The 23,987-nt window shown below is 35.0% G+C and overlaps 2 protein-coding genes across 3 annotated transcripts; both read right to left on the bottom strand.

The window, feature by feature from the left end:
• Positions 1–1,049: 1,049 nt before the first annotated feature.
• LOC141639275 (caffeoyl-CoA O-methyltransferase-like) lies at positions 1,050–4,108 on the bottom strand. Of its 2 annotated transcripts, none has more exons than XM_074448427.1 (6): positions 3,894–4,108; positions 2,616–2,703; positions 2,054–2,133; positions 1,757–1,901; positions 1,530–1,661; positions 1,050–1,438 (listed from the first exon to the last, which is right to left on the bottom strand). In XM_074448427.1, the coding sequence occupies exons 2-6, from the start codon at positions 2,685–2,687 to the stop codon at positions 1,148–1,150; spliced, it is 720 nt and encodes a 239-aa protein (XP_074304528.1). In that variant the 5' UTR covers positions 2,688–2,703; positions 3,894–4,108; the 3' UTR covers positions 1,050–1,147. The 2 variants fall into 2 exon arrangements, with proteins under 2 accessions (XP_074304528.1, XP_074304529.1); XM_074448428.1 differs by having other exon boundaries at positions 2,616–2,695; positions 3,894–3,983.
• A 12,954-nt stretch (positions 4,109–17,062) lies between these two features.
• Positions 17,063–20,171, bottom strand: LOC141639274 (caffeoyl-CoA O-methyltransferase-like). Its single transcript, XM_074448426.1, has 6 exons — positions 19,949–20,171; positions 19,038–19,125; positions 18,438–18,517; positions 18,012–18,156; positions 17,682–17,813; positions 17,063–17,590 (listed from the first exon to the last, which is right to left on the bottom strand). Exons 2-6 carry the CDS (start codon positions 19,107–19,109, stop codon positions 17,300–17,302), a joined length of 720 nt encoding a protein of 239 aa, XP_074304527.1. The 5' UTR covers positions 19,110–19,125; positions 19,949–20,171; the 3' UTR covers positions 17,063–17,299.
• Positions 20,172–23,987: the final 3,816 nt, after the last annotated feature.

Below are 23,987 nucleotides of genomic sequence, written 5' to 3'. Positions count from 1 at the left end.
ATATAACGTTTGATGATGATTGATGACTTGGATCTCGTTTATGCTTGAGTCTCGGTAGTCGGCTTTAATATAAAACACAATCGCCTAGTGAAACAGAGTTTTTGGCTTTTTCACTTATTCTGGAAGTAAAAACAAATATTTTACCGATTTATTTGTTTGTAGATATGTTTTACATATTAATAAATTAACATATCTCCCACAATACCGTATAACATAGGTCAAACCCAATAAAAGTAGTTATCCCAGAGGTTAAACCAAAAGAAAACTAAAAACAGAACGGTAACCTTCTTATTCCGCTCCTAATCTACATCCTAGCTCCACCACCTCTTCACGTTCTCATCATGCCATCTTCTCCACCGCTTTTAAAGGCCACATTCTCACCACCACCACCCCCTCAAATTCCTTTGGCCCTTTCTCTCCACCAAACAATTGAAGCGAAAAATAAAGATCGGCAATAATCATAATCAACACCAACCACCCCCTACTTGGGTTTGGAAAACGATCTCCAAAGTTCTAGATATTTTAATTCAAATTCAACACTTCAACTTTAATACTCTCTCCATACCACCAATAGTAATATTGACTTTTTCATACTTGTCAAGACACGTTTTATAACGTGAATATCTTTAGTTATACATTATTAAAAATTATAAAAATTTGATATTCTTATAGCATTCATGACGATAAATCAAACAAGATCTCACATAACTATATTTTGTCTTATAGATTAAAAATAATATCGAAAATTCTCTGGGACATGAATAGTGGCAAAATTCTCAATGTTACCAATGATGTGGAATAGAGAATATATGGTAAACTTTTCCCTCTACTTTTGTGGGGGCAAGTTTCACTAATGTAGCCCTTCTAGGAAAAGGGCCGGGTACGAAATCCATACTAATATCCATGTCGTGTTGTCGACACAAAGTACGGTCTTAAAAGTGAAGGGTCGAACTAGCATAGGTCACAAGAACTAATTGCAAGTAATACTGTTAAATAGAACTACAAAGAAATGTCATTACTTGCATCACATTTCGGCTCACACACCGACAAAAAAACAAATAACCATCTTATTTAGTTTAGTTTTGCACTGGATCAGAACACAAGGGCAACATTGCTACATTCCAGTAATCAAACTCGAGACATCCAATCAAAATAAACGTCGACAGAAAGTAACACCATCACCCAAAGGGAGATGAGCAATATCAATGCGAGAATCAGAAGCAAGCACTTGGTTGAGTTTGACAACAGCCACTCTAATATTCTTCATGAACTCTGGTACTTGTGATTCTGGCATCGCCACAGTGCCTCCCCAGAGAGTGTTGTCATAAGCAAGTATACCACCAACCTTGATCAGTTTGATCAATTTCTCGTGGTAATTCACGTAGTTAGGCTTATCAGCATCCACAAAGGCAAAGTCGAAAGTTCCCTCATTACCTTCCTATAACAACCCAACAAGTAAAATATCATTCAATCATGAATCATGATCTAAGCCATGCTTTATATTATTATAAAATACACTAATGACTAACCTCCTCCAAAAGACGGTCAAGAGCTAGCATAGCATCAGACTCAATGAAGTTGATTTTGTTCTCGACACCAGCTTCTTGGATAAATGGCAAGCCTATCCCATATGCCTCCTTATCTACATCAATTGCTGTGATCTACGGTATCCCAACAAACATGCATGGCTAATCAGAAACACTTGTTTTAACAAACACGGAAAATGGGGTTCACACGTTTCACAAAAGAGGCAAACCTTTCCGTCGTCTGGGATTGAAAGTGCAGTGAGTAAGAGGGAATATCCGGTGTAAACTCCCACTTCAATTGTCTTCTTTGGATTCACCGTCTTAAGCATAAATGACAACAACTGTCCTGCTAGCGGTGAAGTACCCATGAAGCACCTATATATATATGGCATAAACTTGATTAGTCGAGGTATCATTCAGTAAAATGACATTACGGATCAATAATAATAAAAATAATAATATTAATTATAAAAAGGCATGAATCTGGTTATGAAAATGGAGTAATTGGTCATGGAAAGAAACATTACAGTGGATGACTTTGAGTTGCTTCCCTTAGCTCTTTAAGAGGCTTCGGTTCTCGTGGATAAACGCTAGTACTCAGGATATACTGTTTCCACAATAACAACATATTACAACTCATAAAACATTATGTACACAAAATCACAAATACGATATTATGTTACGTTTATACATGCTTGGACCGAGGGTAGATATTATAACTTATATGAGTGATTGAGCTTAATATATGAGAGGATATTAGTAGTGTTACTCCATAAAAGAAGACTAGTCACTCGCCTCTACTATTCCTCGTCTCCTCTTTCTACCCTCTGCACGCTTTGCTACCGCCATTTACGATGACATTTTTATTTTAAAATACAAAACTTGTACGGAGTGAATTCAATTATTGATAATCTTGTTATTGATAAGGCGATATGATCACGAATTCATGATGATGAAAGCGTGTATATCAAGTTTAGCAATTGGGATTCTCTCCATTTTCTTCCATTTCCTGTTAAATGGTCCTAATTCTCTTCCGAGACAATCTAACGGTTGTTTGTTTGATGAGTGGAGAACGAATAATGAAAGTACCTGAGACAACTCAGCACTTTGTAATAACCCTGCATCCTTCACATCCTTCATAAAACTACCCATTGCATCCATTCTGGTATCTACAACACTGCATAATTTATATTCGTATTTTCATTGAATTAATACGCGCACAGATCATATATAAAACTTGACTAAGATGAGTGGTCTAATTACAATTTCTTACAAATTTTCTCCCCAAGTTAGCGCCCCTCTCAAAATATTACTAGTGGGAGGGCAACTAGGTCAGGTGCTCCATTTAATTCCCACTTGATTTACCATTTGCATATTATGAGAGCTACACTATCCGTCTCTAGCGTGAATTTGTGAACTTTTAAAGATTAAAGGGTTTGAGAAGAATTTTTAGCCTATCCTTAATATATAAACCAACAACTAAATCATAAATCATGGGATTTTTTTTTGGGTGTAAATAGGGGTGTCACCATCGAAAAAGTGTATAATCCCGTGGATGCTCTTATAAAAAGGTAAACGGCTAGTCAAAGAGTTTGATCCATTCTCATTGAGAGAGATCGAACTCGTGAGCTCGTAGTTAAGGAATGAGGTGAACCTTTGCACCAAACCTATTTGATTTTTTTCCCCTTAATTGGTAGACCATTTATTAGCATGAATAAAAGAAATAAAAAGCAACACCAAAACAGATACCCTTAAAACCAAAAACCATCAAATCTACTAACAAAAAATGCATCAAAAAGCTCAACATCAACCATTGATAAGTAATGGAGAAGAGGAATGAAGAAAATTTGACCTTTATGAGTCAAGTTTTCACCCCAATTTATTTTATTTTACATTTTCTAAAATTACTCTTTACATACTGAAAAATGTGATCGGTGAAGTAAAATACAAGGTTACAAAATTAAAAACAATACTAGTATAATACGGATCCACAAATAAAAAAATAGCCGGATAATGATACGACGCTACCTGGTGGCGCCCAATCTCGGCGCCACCCTCCCACATGCAATAACTGGGGGTCCCAATAATAATAGGTACATCACACACATGTGATGAGGAACCACAATAATATAGGGTGCATATGAGAAGGTGGCGTCGAGATTGGGCGCAACCGGGTGACGCCGTATCATTATCCTAGCCGGTAGGCGGTAGCCTAACTCATTTTCCTAAAAAATATGGCTACAAAAACTAAAAAGGGGTACCATAAACCCGCTTTACACAAGTTCTTGTCTTTGTCTATACAAAAATTTGTAAATCTTAAAACAGATCCTTAAACATTGACAAAAATGTGAGATAAAGTTAATGTACCTTAAGTAGCAATGCTAGAATTGATGATTCTTGTAAGGGAAAGTGTTAAGGATGAATTGGTAACAGTAGAATCTTCTTCTCTACGCTCAAAATTGGACCGAAAGAATTTTTAATCTTGTGCACTCCTATATTATACGTAGATTTTATATTGGGTAGGAACTAGGAAGTTCCAAGTTTTCAAACAAGAATACTGGTCAATATTGGGTGCCCCAGCTTCTCCCGGACTATCTGTATTTAGCATTAAAATATATTTTTAGTTAGCTAAAGTTGTTTTAAAGTTGTATAACTCATAAATATCATTAATATATATTTTTCTATGATACGGAGTATATCTTAAAATTACAGTGAAATAAATTATGAGACAAATTCACTACTCTCGCTATTAATATTTTACTTAAATCGATTGCTTAACTAATTTTTCATATATACTTCCTTTTGTTCTTAGAATTGTTACTTTTATTACATTCGTTATTATTACTTTTACTTTCACCACTCCCGCCATAATTATTGTTACCTAATTATTGTTACTTTCACTTCTTGTACATTAATATTGATAATTTCACTACTCCCGCTCGCTACTAATATTGTTACTTTGATTGTTCAAATGAGTGATTAATATCATATTACTATATCCAATGTTACTACAATTCTTTTCACTACTAACAGAAATGAGTGATTACTATATCCAATTAAGGTTACTTTTATTACTCTCACTACTCGAAATAAATATATTACATATATGCATTAAATATATGACATATATGCATTAAATATGTTACATATAAGCATTAAATTAATCAAGTCGAAATAATTATGGAATATTATATTTTTTGAAAATCTAGCTTGATTTATTTACTTTTTAATAGTTTCCAAAATATATATACTTATATTATATTTGTTTATGTTAAAATAATTAACATCTTTATACTAATTAATACCATAAGTGGGGCATGTTTATTTTAAGGAAAATTATCATATTCCGTGTTCTCTAAATTTATACTTCAACCAAAACTATATAATATTTACATTGAAGTCCCTTGTTCAGGTTCATCGCACAGTGCTATTGATTTAAAACTGTATAGTATAATTAATTTGCATAAATTTATTTAATTACATTGAAATCTCTTGGTTTCTGGAATTAATATATAGTACTAGGTTTGGTGTCCGGCTTCGCCCGGGCTACCTCTATGTACCGTTAAGTTTTATTTTCAATGAAATAAACTATGTTGGAGCTGTCTAACTCACACGTTTACTATTTGTAATATATTTTTCTACGGCATATCTTGTAATTATAATGAAATGTAAAACTATTTTCAAATTATGACACATGTTCACTACCCCGCTATTAATATTATTACTTTCACGACATTCTTTTTTAATATCATTACGTTCACTACTTCCGTGGTTACTATTGTTTATTTTACTAATTCCTCTATTTTTTTCCTGTTAAATTCATTATTCCCGTTAATTTTATCCGGCCTATATTTAAATAAATAAAATATTTCCTTGAATCGATTGGTTATTTAATTGTTCATACTTTTTCTCATTGTTATCACTGTTACTTTCACTACATTCGTAGTTACTTTCACTACTCCCACTATCATTATTATAACTGTCATTACTCCCACATTAATACCGTTAATTTTATTAATCTCGTTGCTGCTATTATTACTTTTACTACATTTAATTTAATGTATAATTCTATGATGATACTAATTAATTCCATAAGTGACGCATGTTAATTTTAAGGAAAATCACTATATTCTTGTGTTTTCTAAATTTAATTACTTTAATTTAATGTAATTTCCATAAATATTCTTCATCAAGGCATCTTTATATTATACTTTTAACCAAAACTATAAATATTTACATTGAAGTCCTTTTATCATGTCCATCACACGGTGCTATCGATTTAAAACTATATAGTATAATTAATTTGTATAGATTTCTTTAATTACATTGAAGTCCCTTAGTTTCTGGAATTAATATTAGTATTGATTGATTGATTGGTTGTTTTTTTTTTGGTATGGTTAGAATAAGAGAGCAATTATCATTCGTAATTGCTAAATCCAACACACCATTTTACTTAATCCAACACATTTTACCATATTTTTCCATCACTACCTTTTATTTTCAAAAAAAAAAAAAAATAGAAACCCAGAATTCCCAAACCCCATCACGTACACCCTGCCCAACCTCCCCCTCCCACAACCCTGACCACCCTTTCCCGGCGCCGACCGCCTGTCCCCTCGCCGTCAACTCCATCCCATCCCCAGCCCCGCTGTCGACCCAATAACGTCCCCTTTCATTCACTCTCTAACATATGAAATATGAGGTAGGCCCTGTTCTTTTGGACTTAAAGTCACTTAAGTTAAGTTCACTTCAGATCCTATAAGTTCAGTTCAGTTCAGATCAGATCCTATAAGTTCAGTTTATATCCTATAAGTTTAGTTCAGTTCAAATCCTATAAGTTCAGTTCAGTTTAGATCCTATAAGTTCAGTTCAGATCCTATAAGTTCAGTTTAGTTCAGATTCTTTAAGTTCAGTTCAGATCCTATAAGTTCAGTTCAGATCCTATAAGTTCAAATCCTATAAATTCAGTTTAGAAAAGTTATATACAGTGTATTATTTTTAAAAATCCGCACAAAAACATTCGATATTATTAATTATTCGATACATATATACATTGTCATTTAAAAAAAAATTATCACTCTTCTCATTATTTTTTATCGTAATGTAACCGTAGTATAATATATAAACAAACCAATGTATATAAAGCGGAAAAATGTTATTATCTTACCTTGTGTTTTAGACTATATTTTGTTATAAGTGTTCTCTCTTAGCTGCCCATTAATTTTTTGTAAAATTTTTGTTTAATCTCAATAAAAGTTTGCGTTTTTTTATAATAATAATAATAATAATAATAATAATAATAATAATAACAAATAACAATAATAATAATAACAAATAATAATAATAACAATAATAATAATAATAATAATAATAATAAATTAATTTAAGTTAATTTAGATTCGGACCATGCAAGTTCAATTCAAATTCTATAAGTTCTTCAGATCCTATAAGTTTAGTTCAGTTCGGATCCTGTAAGTTCAGTTCAGATCCAATAAGTTCAGTTCAATTCAGATCCTATAAGTTCAGTTCAGTTCAGATCCTTTAAATTCAATTCATATCCTATAAGTTTTATTCAGTTCAGTTCAGATCCTATAAGTTCAGTTTAATTCAAATCAGATCCATTTTATTCCAAAAGAATAGAACCGTAGTATACTAGTATAAGATAATACACAAATTCTCATTGAAGACATGACATATCCGTCACAAGCTTGTGACGGATACCACTTTACCTCACAATGTACCCACTTTTTCTCTCTCTGCAACACTATTCATGTGGTCCCCTTTCTCCACTAACCCATTTTGTTACCATTTTATCTCACAAAATATCCGCCACAAATGGTAACCCGTCACAAGGGAGACCAATTGAAGATAATATCCGGCTAAATCTCAAATATGTGAATTTCCTAGGCAAGTTGTTGTTAGACTTTGGCCAGAGCCGCCAGACTTAACAAAGCACATGCAAATAACGTTGTCTGGCCTACATGAAGTGCTTCCTGACGCATGTCAATATGTCATACATAACCACTTCCACCTGTTCCAACACAACTTTTACGTATGACTTTTGACATTAATTTTTGCACAAATTTGTGATATGCATTTGGCAGGTTATGAATTAAGGATGCACCCAAAAAGTGTCGACAGCCTCACATGATCAAACCTGAACCCCAAGTAAAAGTTAACTTAATCGGGTAAATAAGAATTTTTTCTCTTAATCACCCCTTATTAACTTGAGTTTTTCATTTTCTTAAGCAAAGATTGCGATTTGGGTCAATTAATCCAATTATTTTTCACTTTCATTATTTCTAATCATTTCCCACATTCTCTACCCACTAAAACCACTCTCTTACTTTTTCAATTATTATTTACTAACTAAATATTCACAAGTTATTTTTGTATTTTCATAAAATAAAAGTAGTCCAATATGTTAAATATTAATTTAATGGGGTACACTACGGAAAAAATTATTAAATAACAATGTTAAAATTTAAAAATTGAAAAAACAATTTCATTGACAAAAAAAAACCGCATACATAATTAAAAAAACCGCATACATAATTAAAAAAATAAACGCATACATATTAAAAAGAAAAAAAAAAGCAAACATGATTTGAAAAAACAAGAAATACTATTTGCATATTGTGTATTTAGTTTTTTTTTTTTAATTATGTTTTTAATGTTGTAACCGATTACAATTTGCCACATAGAAGGTCAATCCTTGGGTCAATTTGAGCAAGTGAAAGTCATCAATTGACCTCTTCTCACCTTTTCACCCCTTGGGTCACCCTAATCTTTAGCTTCATATTGGATTAAGATGACCTTTCACAAATTGACCCCCAATTGACCTTGTTTGGGGGTGAGCAAGGTCAATTGGTAGGTCATGACCTTGCTTGAGTCAAGTTAATTACAAATTAAGTGGAGGATTAGGATGAACCAAGGTAGAGAAGGTCAATTTGTGACCTAAGGTAGAGTAAATTGACCCACCAATTAACCCTCCATGTGTCACAATTTTATTAGTTACAACATTTAAAACAAAAAAAATAAAAAAAAAATAAAAGAGAAGTTTTGGTGGGGTAGTGAATATGGTAAATGATTGGAAATGTTGAAAAGTGGAAAAATGATTGGGTTGGTGACCTAGGTCGTGACCTTCTGCTTGAGAGGGTGAAAGTGGGTCAAAATTAATAAGGTGTGATTAAGAGAAAAATTCTGATTGACCCGATTAAACCGACCTTTTGCTTGGGAATGGTCTAAGAGTGTCGACCAGTCACAAATAACACTAGCCGAAAAGAAAAAACGAAACAAAAAAGTTATTACATAACAATCTCAATTAAATCCAACCTAAGCATCATGCCTTCTAATAACGAACCAGCTGATATTTTTTGAACTTTATGTTGGAATATTTGATAGCTTTTGGACAACCTAACTGATACATGTGAAGTTTATGTGTAATATTTTCAAGTGATGAATCAAGAACTTGGATTATTTGATAAACATAAACATCACAAAATATGAGCTAGTTTGTTATTAGAAGGTATGGTGTTTAGGTTAGATTTAATTGAGGTTATTAATATGATGGAGTGATTATTGCAAACCACCAATATAATAGATTATTATTATGAAATAACCCAAAAAAAAAGGCATATGGACGTTAATCTTACCTAGTGTAAGGCCATGTTCTTTTCGATTGATAGAATCTGAATTGAAGTGAATGGAGGTGAGTTGAGCTTAACTGAATAGAGCTGAACTAAACTGAAATTATCTGAAAATTAACCAGAAATAACAGGGCTTAAGACCATGTTTATCAGTTGCTCCTGAAGTCTTACTTAGACATAGTTCATGCATTAAAATATTAATATATATACATCTTAACTTACTTACAAGTCTACTTAGACCTAGTTCCTACATTAAAAAAAATATTAATATATACTCCCTCATATTCTGAATAACTCTCCCCACTGAAGGGTAACACAAGAATTAAAGGTGTTTGAATTAAATAGGTTAAAAGTATTGTGGTAGAGTGAGGTAATTGGAGAGAGGCAAGGTATTGTGGGTATTATTGTGGGGTGAGGTGATTAAAATAAGTATTGTTGTGTGGTGAGGTGATTAAAATAAGATCAAATATGGTATTGTTATGGGGTGAGGTGATTAAAATAAGTATAAAACTTTACCAAAAAATGGAAAGAGGGAGAGTATTGTGAACCCGGTTTGTAAATATCGTCGACGTTTTCATTCCAAAAGACGATAATGTCCTTTGCATATTTACACTTTTTTCTCTCTCTAAACAATTTTCTCTCAAATTCTACTAAAACCAACTACATTTCGATCTCCCATATGCATTAAACCAATTAAAAAATGTTAGAAATTAACGCACATCGACTAGAAAACTTAAATACTTTTAAAAAATCGGTAAATAAACGTATTAAACACGATTTAAAAAAAATGAATTAGCTCATGGACTAAATGTTGAGATTCAACAATCGACCATGGACCAAACATGGGAATCCAAAAAAAAAACGTTCACCATGATCAAACGTTGGATTCCCACGTTTGGACCATGACAAATGTTGGTTTCCCACATTTGGCCCATGGCTGAACGTTGGGTCTCAACGTTTGGTCCATGGTTCAACCTTGGGGGCACAAATTTCAGATTTGTGCAGAAAAATCACAATATTTGCTACTACTAAGTTAATACGTGACGTAAATCAACTATCGAATAGAATTAACGATGCGCAAAAAAAATGAAAATTAAGCAAAAAATTAAGCGATTAAGTTGTTTACGTATCGGTGATTCGGGATCCGTCATGTTAATTAATCTTGTTAATTGTTGTTGTTGCTTTTTTTTTAAGTTAGTTGATTTTTAGTAGAATTTGAGAGAAAATTTTTTAGAGAGAGAAAGTGGTGTGTAAGTAAAAGGGTAGTTATCGTCTTTTTTTTTTTTTTAAAACATCGTCGATGAAAATCAGCCCTCATTGTGAATAGATGAATAAGGAAAGGAGAAGAGTTATTTGGAATAGGAGGGAGTACATCTTATTTTTTTTTCGATAAAATATAAGAAATATATTAAAGATCGGGTAACCAATACATCGGTTTGGGTTGAAATTAGGCCTAGCCAACTAGCAACCCATACACAAACTCATCAGACAAACAAAAACAATAAACGGCCCACAACAAAACCTAATATGACCAACAGAGATCAGTTGTCGTCTCCTCTACTTTCCCCTTTTCATCAATCTTCAACCTTCAATCCCTTGATCTCGAAACCTTTTAATGGAAACCAATCGCCCTAATCGATCGCCCATCCCCATCTGATGATTGATGACGAAATCCAGAGTATCTTGTTCTCAAATCCTTAATCACCAACTGTATCACTCTCTCCGGTCTCAAAATCCTTGCCTTAAATTTACAGGAGTTTCTCTGATGCCAAACATGATAGATGCATGCATTCACAACAGAGTTTATGAAGTCTTTTCGAAGTTTTGATCCTTGCAGATTCAATCTCCATTCCAGAATGTCCTGAGTAGGTAGGCTTTCTCCGATCCATCGACTACGACCGTCCACAAGCCTTCTACTATAATCACAATAAAAAAAACAGGTGATCTATTGTTTCATTGGTCCTGCCACAAAGGTAACAGGTATCCTCTTCGCAGCATCCTAAACTTTTAAGTTTTGCTTTTGTATTCATGGCTTTGTGATGATAGAGCCACGAGATGAAAGCGTGTTTAGGCATAGTTAACTTTGACCAGACTATATTATTCCAGGACACGGAATCCCCTTTATCCCTGAGACATTCATACCCTTTGGCGACTGTATACTCCTGACCTTTTTGTGATGTCCACTGATGTTGATTGTAGTATTCTGCTAGAGTACTCTTTGTCTTGCATAATTTTTTCCAATACCAGCTAGCATCAGTTTTAGGGCTATATCCTTGCCAAGTGTCATTTTTGATATAGATTTGATTGATCCACCTGACCCATAGATGGTCTGCCTTGGAAGATATCCATCATACTAGCTTACCCACAGCAGCTTTGTTCCAGATTGCGTCATTTTTGAGTCCGAGACCCCCTTCATTCTTAGGCTTGCACACCTTTTCCCATGCCACAAGAGGGGACCTCATATATTCTGCTCCTCCATCCCGTAGGAAGTTCCTGCAGATGCTCTCAATACGAGTGATTACCCCACTTAGAAGAATAAACATAGTGGCCCAATAGTTATGAAAAGTTTTGAGAGCTGCCTTGATCAGTACCAAACGACCTGCATATGATAGTTTTCTTGCCCCCAGATTCCTGATTTTAGTGAGAATTTTGTCAATTAAGGGTCTGTAATCTTGGGCATTCAATCTGGTACTCTTGATTGGGACTCCTAAGTATTTGAAAGGGAGTCTCCCCTCCACCATACCTACCTCTGAAGTATATCAGTTTTAACACTGTCTTTGACCCCATTAAAATATGCATTGGATTTTCCTTTGCTCATTTTGAGCCCAGAAGACTTAGAAAATGTGGCAAAGGTTCTTAGCATAATTATGATAGATTGAGCATCCCCTTTACAGAATAGGAGTAGTCATCTGCAAACATCAAATGAGTGAGTTTTAGAGGCTTACATAGAGGGTGGTACCTGAATTTTGGATCCTCTGTAGTATACTTTAAGAGTGTGGATAAGTAGTCCATGCATATAGTGAATAACAGGGGAGATAGAGGGTCTCCCTGTCTCAGACCCTTCTGACCTTTGAAGAAACCAAAAATCTCTCCATTTAGGTTTAAGGAATAGGAGGCCGTTGTCACACATTGGTCAATCCAGATCCTGAACTGCTTGGGGAATTTCATAGCTTTAAGAAGTTGTCTCAAAAAGTCTCATTCTATTGTGTCATAAGCTTTTTGTAGATCCATTTTTAGCAAACACCTAGGAGACACTGCCTTCCTATTATAAAGCTTGATCAAGTCCTGACAAATCAAGATATTTTCCATGATACTTCTGCCCTGTATAAATCCCCCTTGATTAGGAGCAATAATCTCAGGTAGCACTCCTGCTAGCCTGTTGCAAATAAGCTTAGAGATGCATTTGTAAATAACATTACAACATGCTATAGGCCTATACTGGAGTACAGTTTCAGGTCTGGTTACTTTTGGAATTAAAGTAGCCAAGGTTGCATTTATTTGTTTTAGCATCTAGCGTGTGTCAAAAAAATCCAGAATAGCTGCAGTTATATCTTCCCCCACTATGTCCCATGAGTCTTTGAAGAATTTGCTTGAGAAACCATCTAGACCTGGTGCTTTGTCATTTGGAATATGGAAAATAATGTCCTTTATTTCTTCTTTAGTGATGGGAGTCAACAAAGCCTGAACATGAGCATCAGTACACAAATTTCCTTCATGCACCACTCTATGATTAACTTTTATAACTTCTTCCTGGGAACCCAAAAGCATTTCATAATAATCCAAGAAAGCCTTTTGTATACTCCTCTCATCTGTGCATAGCTGATTATTACGGTCTTTTAATTGAGCAATGAAATGCTTATTTCTTCTTGCCTTAATCACTCCATGAAAATAAGAAGAGTTCACATCTCCATTCTGGATCCAATGGGCTTTAGCTTTCTGTCTCAAAAAATTAATTTTAGCCTCTTGGAGTACTCTTGAGGCCTGATTAGCCTCATATTCTTGCCTCATTAGTTCCATGTCCCCTGGATTTTTCATCAACTCTTTCTGCAGCATAATCAGTTTAGTGTATGCAATATCTGCTGTATTTTCAATATCTGAGAAGTGGTCCCTGTTTATCTTCCTCAAAACAGGCTTCAACAATTTGAGCTTCCTGACAATCCTATACATTTTAGTACCATATACTGATTTCCTCCAATTTATGCTTACGCACTCCAAAAAAACCAGGGGCAGTACTCCATATATTAAAAAATTTGAAAGATCTTTTCCTGGAGCCTAGTGTATGAGACTCACTCACTAGGCAAGGAGTATGATCAAACATTCCCTCTGGCAAAAAATTTGCAAAAAGATTAGGGAAACTATGCAAGCATTCTATCTAGCCTATTATAAACCCTAGTTTCTGGTGGCTGCTTGTTATTTTATAACCTACTTACAATACCTAGTTTCTAATTTTGTTATTTTATAAGCCCTACTTAGACCTACTTCCTTATTTTATTTAACATCATATATTTTTTATTATATCTTTACATCATAATTTTATTCTGATAATATTTTATAAACATATTTACGATTAATATAAATTAAGTTTCCTAGAGGAAAAAAATACGAAACATAAACAAAATTTTATTAATTAAGATATACTAACGCACTAGATTTCATGCCTGATTGATATCGTAAGTTATCCACTATACTAATTCCATAATATATATCTTGAGGCTTGTTTTGGTATATTTCTACCAAGTCGGGTTAAAGTGGTCCTAATCATTATAATGACTTTACGTATGTTTATTTATTTAGGTTTTATTGTAATTTTCGTGCGATATCTAAGCTAAGGATTAACGATTGACACAAGAGATTTTGGTGACGTGGAAAACCCGATGCATAGTTAGAAAATGGGCCCAAACAAGGCTGATGTTATAAAAAAATGTTTGGAAACAATATTTTTCTTAATATACGGAAATGGTTCGAGCCATTTAACAATAATCGGGTATTCGGAATAACTTTACATCAAATTTATTAAAATATTATTAACAAAATGAAAATATTATTAAATATGTTGAGTTTGATCTCTGCTTATAAAGAATAAAAAATTACTTAGAAGAAGTATAATTTTTTTTTTCTTCTGTGTGAAGAGGTATAAATTAAACTAGCTTAACCCGTGCAAAGTTGCACGGGTATATATAAATTTAAATAAAAATTTGACTTACGGATTTATTGCAAGAATTAATACATTTCCATCCGTCTTAAATGTCTTACTTTTGAAAATGTTTTCGGCATATTTGCCAATCCTTTTGAACATAATGTTTTATTTTACTCAATGACTTCCACGATTAATTACAACAATTAAGGTCTTAAGCGTTAAGATCACACAATCAATGATATGACTTTTTGCGTAGCTTGTTGAAATACAACAATCATGCATTACAATTAGACCTGCCAATCAATGGTCGAAAGACCCTGTTTTGGGACCACTCGTGGGTTGACTCGGGGTGCCTCTCGGATAGGAATATTGTACCCATACCCGAGGACATCTTAGGTGCTACCGTAGCTGATATGTGGAGCGAGGAAACGGGTTGGAAATGGGAAGAGTTTTCAAACTTTTTAGCACAAGACGACCTGTTGAAAATTGCTGCATACTATCTTTCTCCAGAACCAGATGTGGAGGATTCTCTTTACTGGAATGCCAACTCCAGCGGGAAATTCTCAATCAAGTCAGCTTTATCTCTTATAAAAACGGCCGATGTAGCCCCTGAAGCGGAGCCTGTTGCATGTCACGTTATTTGGAAACTCCTGGTCCAACAACGAATCCGAATGTTCATTTGGCTTGCTGCGCATCGTCGTCTCATGACGAATTATAATCGGGTTCGAAGGGGAATTCATGACGACCCTGTTTGTCCAAGATGCCTTGAGGCGGATGAATCAACGGATCATTTGCTTCGCAATTGTCCGTTTTCCAAGGAGCTATGGGATTTAATTGGTGAGTGTGCGGCTTCTCCGTCTTTTTATACTTTACCTTTTACGAGTTGGATATCTAAGAATGATAGTAACGCTATCCCTCTTGCTACACATAATTGGTCTATGAAATTTGCAATAACGTGTTGGTGGATTTGGCGGTGGCGTAACAATGTCGCTTTTGGAAGAGCAGCTGATAACCCGGCTGACCCTATCCCGTTTCTCCGTCACCAATTTGAGACCTCACGCAAGGCCTTTGATCCCTTCAATATTTTTATACCTATTCCGGGGACTGTCCATGAAGAGCGATTTATCCGCTGGAATTCACCTCCCCATGGCTGGACTCTTCTAAATACAGACGGTGCGTCAAAAGGTAACCCCGGACCCGCGGGTTGTGGAGGTATTTTTAGAGACGATACGGGCAATTTTATACACGCTTTTAATCTTTCTTGTGGGGTATGCAACTCTATGCGGGCTGAAATGCGAGCCCTAATGGTGGGTATTGAACGAGCTCGAGTTATGGGAATGACGAAGCTTTTGGTACACATGGACAATTCATCTTGTGTAGGCTTTGTTCAAAAGGAACAATTATTAAGCAACAGCCTACGTCCCTTGGTCCAACGATGCATTGATCTCATCAAATTAGACGGATGGACAGTGAAGGTCTTCCATGTTTTCCGTGAGGCAAATAGAGCGGCTGATTGGCTCGCTAATGAAGGCGTCGCAGCTAGCACATCAATCACTTACTACGAACAACCCCCTGACGGCCTTCGTAATATTCTCCGCGAGGATGCTCTCGGTGTAGCTATTCCTCGTCTAGTTACTATTTAGTTATCTTCTTTGTATCGGGGCTTTGCCCCTCTTAAGCACCAAAAAACAATTAGACCTGCCAATATTTATCCGACAACCCTTAAACAAAATGCATGACTCGCTATGGTTAAGATCCTTAAATTTTGAGATGCAACCTGAATGACTCACGACTCTAAATGGCCCGTTGTTTCGGCCTTCAGGATCAACTTGACACGTTCGACTTGACGGATTGAAAATAAATTTATGTTAAATGTATATTTAAATATTATTAAAAAATATTAATAATTACTCTGTATATATTATTATGAAAATATTAAACTTCTATGTACTAAAAATTAAATAATAAAAATAATATTAATGTGGTATTTTAAATGTAGACATGATAAAAAAAATTAATTTTTAAAATAAAAATAATATTAATTTTTTTTAAAATAAAAATAATATTAATTTTTTTTTTCTTCTGTGTGAAGAGGTATAAATTAAATACTACTCCGTACAAATGAACATCAATTTGGTGCATGACAAAGAAAACTAAGTGACTAGCCAAGTTCATCCAATGTCCACTAAATCTCATTGAAGACGCTTTGTCCATCAATTTGGTGCATGACAAAGAAAACAAAGTGACTAGCCAAGTTCATCCAATGTACACTAAATCTCATTGAAGACGCTTTGTCCAATGTAATGCTCCTTTCCGATAACTACTTTCCATAGCACCCCTAATTGTTGTTTATCGATATGGATGGAAATCAAAGATAAGTACATGTAAGTCGGCTAATTGAGTTTAAGTCGTATAAACGGTTTATGGGAACTTCACCGTTAACAGGACAGTTGTTATCATTTATGCTTAATTAAGACAGTGAAGCCAAAAAAGACGATTGAAGGCGAATTTACAGTTATACCCCGGGTGTTACTCAAACTAAGTGCCACCCGGTGTCGCAATATCATTTTCCTTTAAATAATGGAATATAAATGATAATGTTAGCGAATTTACAGTTATACCCCGGGTGTTACTCAAACTAAGTGCCACCCAGTGTCGCAATATCATCTTCCTTATCGGATATTCCCTCTTACTCATTGAACTTTCAATCCCAGATTATAGAAAGATTTAGCCTTCATTAACCCTCAAACTTTGTTAAATTTGTTCATCATAATTCATAAAGTATTTCGTTTGAGACGGTCTTAAGCAAGACTAGCTCATTTAACCATGTTAAATAGAGCTACAAAGAAATGTCATTACTTGCATCAAATTTCGGCTAACACAACGACAAAAAAACAAATAACCATCTTATTTAGTTTAGTTTTGCACTGGATCAGAGCACAAGGGCGACATTGCTACATTCCAGTAATCAAACTCGAGACATCCAATCAAAACAAACGTCGACAGAAAGTGATACCATCACCCAAAGGGAGATGAGCAATATCAATGCGAGAATCAGAAGCAAGCACTTGGTTGAGTTTGATAACAGCCACTCTATTATTCATCATGAACTCGGGTACTTCTGATTCTGGCATCGCCACAGTGCCTCCCCAGAGAGTGTTGTCATAAGCAAGTATACCACCAACCTTGATCAATTTGATCATCCTCTCGTGGTAATTCACGTAGTTAGGCTTATCAGCATCCACAAACGCAAAGTCGAAAGTTCCCTCATTACCTTCCTATAACAACACAACAAGTAAAATATCATTCAATCATGAATCATGATCTAAGCCATGCTTTATATTATTATAAAATACACTAATGACTAACCTCCTCCAAAAGACGGTCAAGAGCTAGCATAGCATCAGACTCAATGAAGTTGATTTTGTTCTCAACACCGGCTTCTTGGATAAATGGCAAGCCTACGCCATATGCCTCCTTATCGACATCAATTGCTGTGATCTACGGTATCCAACAAACGTGGTTAATATATATTGCACGAAAGCAACTTTTTGGTCATTTGGTTAACTGTAAGGGATGTCAATGCCCAGGACTTGATATTCTAGCTGACTTAACATTATCAATAAAATCAGACACACTTGTTTTATCAAACACGGAAAGCGAGGTTCATACGTAGGAGGTCTTGGTAAACAAACAAACCTTTCCATCATCAGGGATTGAAAGTGCAGTGAGTAAGAGGGAATATCCGGTGTAAACTCCCACTTCAATCGTCTTCTTTGGATTCACCGTCTTAAGCATAAATGACAACAATTGTCCTGCTAGGGGCGAAGTAGCCATGAAGCACCTATATGGCATAATAAACTTGATTACTTGAGGCATATTTACAAATCTTTATTTTCGACTTAGTCATTTAGCAAAAGGACATCACGGATCAATAATAATTACAAAAAGGCATGAATCTGGTTTGTGAAGATGAGAGTAATTGGTGACAACTACGAATTGGGATTCATTAACAATGTCGTGATATTCTGTTGTACAATATGTGGGTAGCAATTTAGATCATCAAGTCTAGTTCATTTGACGACTATTTGCATATGGAAAATTGACCAAGGAAGAAAACATTACATTGGATGACTTTGAGTTGCTTCCCTTAGCTCTTTAAGAGGCTTCGGTTCTCTTGGATAAACGCTAGTACTCAGGATATACTGTTTCCACAATAACAACGTATTAGAACTCAGAAAACATGATGTGCACAAATCACAAATATGATATTATGTTTCGTTTATACTTGCTTGGGACGAGGCTAGTTAGTTATTATTCCTTATGAATGATTGAGCTCAATATATGAGAGGATATTAGTCACCTCTATTCCCCATCTCCTCTTTCGACCCTCTTGTTTTAAAAGAGACTCTATTTTAGATTCTATAACTCTATTACCTGGAATGAATCTTTTCCATTTTCAATACATTTGAAACACAGTACGAATCGCTTTTCCTAGGCGTTAAAAAAGATAATCAAACAGAACCGACTTACTCCGTATTAAACAGTTAGCATTTCAATATTGTAAATTAGTGACAACTCCTCTTATCTTAGTAATATCACTAATATGGCTATTGATGTTGTTATAGATAGGCGACATGATCATGAAACCGTATATCAAGGTAGTATACAAAAACCAACAGCAAAGCGAAATAACAATAGAAATGAGACTAATATGAAAGCAACCTGGTGCAACTCAGCACTTTGTAATAACCCTGCATCCTTCACATCCTTCATAAAACTACCCTTTGCATCCATTCTGGTATCTACAACACTGCATAATTTATATTCGTATTTTCATTGAATTAATACGCGCACAGATCATATATCAAACTTGACTAAGATGAGTGGTCTAATTACAATTTCTTACAAAAGCTAGTCCATAGCTTTTAAAGATTAAAGGTTTCGAGAATCAATCAAGTCCAATAATTTAAGTTGATCTTCAATATATCAACCAACAATTGAATCATAAATCAAGGGTTAAATTCGTACACGACCAAGTTTTTTTTTTTTTTTTTTTTTTATTCTAGTTTTTTTGGTGTAAACCACAGTGTATAATCCCTGCGCCGCGGATGCTGTTGCAAAGAGATAAATGGGTGGCCAGAGAATGTGCTCCATGCCATGGGCAAGGATCGAACTCGTGATCTCATGGTTAAGTAATGAGGTGAGCTGTGAGTAACTAGCAACTACCACACCAAAACCCATTTCGTTTTCTCGTTAATTGGTAGTCCATTTTATTAACAGGAATTAATGAAATAAAAAGCAACACTAAAATAAATCCCCTTATATAAATCTACCAAATACAGTAACAAAAATCCATCAAAAGCTCAACATCAATTTTATTTTCCATTTTCTAAAATTATTCTTATCATACTGAAAAATGTGATCGATGAAGTAAAATAGAAGGTTAAAATATAAAAATAAAAAATAACAGAAATTAATAAATAAAGATCTTGAACAATTAGTCTTATGTCAAAAAATATAGTGTAATAGAGATCCACAACTAAAAAATATGGCTATAAAAACTAAAAAAATGGTTGTATATCTTAAAACGGATCCTTAAACATTGACAAAAATATGAGATCAAGTTAACATACCTGATGTAGTAGCAAGGCTAATTAATATTGGTGATTCTTTTAAGGGAAAGAGTTAAGAATGAGATGGTGACAATATAGTCTTCTTCTCTAGGCTTAAAATGGGACAGAGTGAGAGAGAGATTTTATATGGGTAGAATTGTAGAAAGTTGCAAGTTTTGAAAGAAGAATACTGGTCAAAATAACAATGCGTCCACTTTGTTATTTCTTCATTCACAAATTCTACTCGTAGTTTGTTGGTGACCGACGTATTCGCATTAAAATTTGTGACGAATTAAATATTAACTATGTGAATAAACACAAATTCTCATTGAAGACATGACATATCCGTCACAAGCTGAAGACGGATACCATTTTACCTCACAATGTACCCACTTTTTCTCTCTCTGCAACACTATTTATGTGGTCCCCTTTCTCCACTAACCCATTTTGTTACCATTTTATCTCACAAAATATCCGTCACAAATGGTAACCCGTCACAAGAGAGACCAATTGGTGAATAAATAAGACAAAAAATAAATTTCTATTATTTTGTTTTATTTTATCTACTATTATGACCATTATTTAACTCATCGTAAATCTATAATAAATATACTCGTAATAAAGGAGACTTAGGGCATTAGCAATAGATGAACCTCTAAGAGGTTTGTTCTCATGCCACATAAGCTATTTTACAAACTCATTTACTTACAAACCTCCCACCAACAACAAATAAACCTCTTCAAGGTTTATATCATGGCCCACTATACTTTTTCTCCTCTCACATTCTCTCTCCACAAACCCTTCACAATTTGAACCCTCTCATCTATGAACCTCAACACTCATCATCAACAATAGAAGGTTTGTTGACAAACCTCTAAAATGTTGGACATGTCATCCTACAAACCTCTTGATAAACCTCTATTGCTAATGCCCTTACTCTTCATCATAACTTTGTCTGGCCCACATGCAGTGCTTCCTGACGCATGTCATACATCGCCTCCACGTGTTCCGACACTTGATTTGCATTTACTCGACACTGATAAATTTGTGATGTACGATAGGCAAGTTCTGAATTTGTGATCTGTGATTTAGGATGCACCAAAAATGGGTTGACAGGTTCACAAGATCAATCTTAGTTTTTAGGCCACTTTGTTTTAAGCTCGAAATAGGAGATTATCAGACTCTCCCAAGTCTTAAGACTCTGGCACATCAACTTTTCACTAACTTTTATTATTTCTTTATTGTTACTCATCTCAGATTCACCTAAGATTTTATACATTATCCGCCAGACTCACTTTAGACTCTACTTTTCTGCTTCACTTTATTTTTTTAACAAAAAGAAAGCACACATGTTGCCCACCCATTGAATAATTTTTCTTTAAACCCAAAGTCTTAAGTTGAGTCTTGGATTTCTAAGACTCAATTATTGGTAGTCTTGAGTGAGTCTTTTCTCAAGGCTTACCAAAGTCTTGTCTTAAGACTACCAATAATCTTACCCTAAATTGAGTAGAATTGAACGGAGGTTAATTATTGAATTTAATAAAATTGAACTAAATTAAACTGAATTAAAATAAAATTGAGTTGTGTAAACATAAATTGAGTTAAACTAAAATGAACTGAAATTAAGTCATAATAACAAATTACTCTTGTTCGCTCAAGTTTTTGAAGCCGCATGTACTGGATCAACAAGAAGATTATTAGCAACGTTACTTTTGATAATTTGATGCTCATTAATATCAGATAAATTGTGGGGCTTCGCCCCTCTTGTGCACGAAAAAAATATATCAAATAAATTGTTATTTAAGACGGATCAAGTAGTTAAAATAAAACAAAATTAAAATATATAAGAAAAAGTAACATATTTATTTTTATTCACCGATTTAAGGAGACCAACTGATATCACAAAAGGTTTATAAGAGTAGACCATCTTAATATCAGATCGGATTTCGAACTAGAAGTAACTAGTCCGCTAGTCGGCCGGGTCACATGTCTTGAGTCTTGACCCTACAAAAACTAGGTTGGTTCAATTTTTGACATGTCTAAGCATAATAAAGAAATACTTTATTTGGAAAAGTTGAATTAAAAGTTATGTACGGAGTATAATAATTGAACTTGCTCTAGAAATAGGAAAATAGACCTTTTACATCGATAAAATGGATGAGAATGCATAATTATCCTTTATTAATATATTTCATTAATTACTAGTTTGGATGCCCGTGCGTTGTAACGGGATAATTAACTTAGTAAAAAAAATTGGTTATAAGGTCTTAATATTTATTTACATCTTATGTCTAATCATTTATTTAGATATGATCAAAAGTCAAAACATCTTATTTAAGAGACGCAAAAGATGCTACGTTGATACCTAAGTTCCAAGGATGCATCATATTTATAATTATAAGACCACTACATCTTATTGTTAATCTTTCGATGTGAGACAATTCTATTATTTTTATATAATCCTACATTATTTTTCAATGTGGGACATATAACATACTAAGAAGTACATAATTTTATATATGTACAAATTATATGAAATCTATACGCTAATGATATCATTTTTACCACGAATCAAATTATGTTATTTCATAATTTTCTTAACGATATTGTTCCGGGTATAATTCCGGAGCAAGTATCGTTACCACCCGTGGCTTGTAGAATAATGTCTTGGGTTAGACCCTCCGTGCTTCTATCGTCTCCCTCGGCCTCCCCTGCAACAATGAACGAACTGAGGGCTTGGCTTTGTGCCAAGCGTACCCACTCCGACGCCCAAGTCAGTGAACTTAGAGGTATAAGTTGTATGCTAATTGGCTAGGAATGTATTGTAGAGAGATAAGAGAGATGTTACCAGATGAATAGTGTATTTAGGTTTAGTTGTGAGATCCTTTCCTCAAAGAAGGTTGAGGAGTATTTATAGGCTTTCACCTTTTGTCACGTAGTGGCCAAGTGGCCAAGTGGCTTATCAGGTGGAAAGACCGTTCTACCCTCGGCCGATGAACCTATGGCGGGCGCAGAGGGTCTTGGATATGAGTACGCGGGTATGTGTCCGGCCGTCGGGTTGTCGGAGACGACGGCTGGTTGGTCCGATGGGATGCATCGGCTAGACATCTAAGTTGTTGACTTCTTTGTGGATATCTTTGACCTTGCTCGGTGTGTTGACTTTGGTCGTCGGTGGAATATGCCCCATCAATTTGCCCCAGCGTAGTCTATGCCGTGGTATGGGCTCCGATGTATCTTGAAACATATATTCCCGCACAAACTTCCGCAAATTTCCTGTATCGGTGTCTTCTTGTGTACCGGCGTGGCTCTTGTTAGGCCGCACTATATACCATATCCCCCCTCCACATGGATGCGTAAAGGGTATCCGATGTGGAAAAGGAACATGACGCGGCCGAGACCAGGGTGAGAGTCTTAGGTTGACTTTGATTGCCCCGGCCGTGCTCCATGACTTGGTTGATCGGTGGCCGGGAGAGTAGATACCAGGAATTTGCTTGAAATGAAGGATCGCGAGAGATGTGAATAGGCTTGTTGAAGACGCTTGTCATCATTGCATTGATTGACATTCAACTGTTGCGACGATTGACATTCCGCGGTTGCATGCTTGACACGTGTGTGTTCGCTGATTGGTTGACACTTCATGGGCTGTGCCCCGATTGGTCCTTCTTCATGGGCTTTTCTCTATAAATAGGGAAGTTATTCCGTGATTTTGGCCTCCATTTTATTTTCGAAAATTTTTCTCTAAAATCTTCATCTCTCCAAACTTTCAAGGGTTTTCTTCTTCTTGATCTTCGGAGTTTTTGACCGTTGTTTTTCTTTAAGGTAAACAATCGAACTTTTATTTTTTTCTTGTTAGTAATTTGTTGTGAACATGTCTTCTCATTGATCTTTGGACCTAGTAAACTGCGTCGGGGCCCTAGGTCTCCCTCTCCTGAAGTTGATCCTCAAATTCTTGAGGAATGGGAGGACTCGATTCTGTGGCGACTTTGGTGATGATTTTGGTGATGAAGTGGAAAGGTCCCGCCCTAGTGAGGGGAGACAAGACATCATGGATCACGGCTAT

Source organism: Silene latifolia, unplaced genomic scaffold (genome assembly GCF_048544455.1).
Source record: "Silene latifolia isolate original U9 population unplaced genomic scaffold, ASM4854445v1 scaffold_32.2, whole genome shotgun sequence".
NCBI classification, from domain to species: Eukaryota; Viridiplantae; Streptophyta; class Magnoliopsida; order Caryophyllales; family Caryophyllaceae; genus Silene; species Silene latifolia.
Note: the sequence above shows the minus strand (reverse complement) of the source record. Positions and strands in the feature narration are given on the sequence as shown.

Coding starts and splice junctions, on each gene's coding strand:
- LOC141639275 (XM_074448427.1), bottom strand. CDS start 2,687: ATGGATGCAATGGGTAGTTTTATGAAGGATGTGAAGGATGCAGGGTTA. Junction 1,902..2,053: donor GCAACTCAAAGTCATCCACT/GTAATGTTTCTT, acceptor ATATATATATAG/GTGCTTCATGGGTACTTCAC. Junction 1,439..1,529: donor TTGACCGTCTTTTGGAGGAG/GTTAGTCATTAG, acceptor GGGTTGTTATAG/GAAGGTAATGAGGGAACTTT.
- LOC141639274 (XM_074448426.1), bottom strand. CDS start 19,109: ATGGATGCAAAGGGTAGTTTTATGAAGGATGTGAAGGATGCAGGGTTA. Junction 18,518..19,037: donor AAAGTGCTGAGTTGCACCAG/GTTGCTTTCATA, acceptor TTGTGGAAACAG/TATATCCTGAGTACTAGCGT. Junction 17,591..17,681: donor TTGACCGTCTTTTGGAGGAG/GTTAGTCATTAG, acceptor GTGTTGTTATAG/GAAGGTAATGAGGGAACTTT.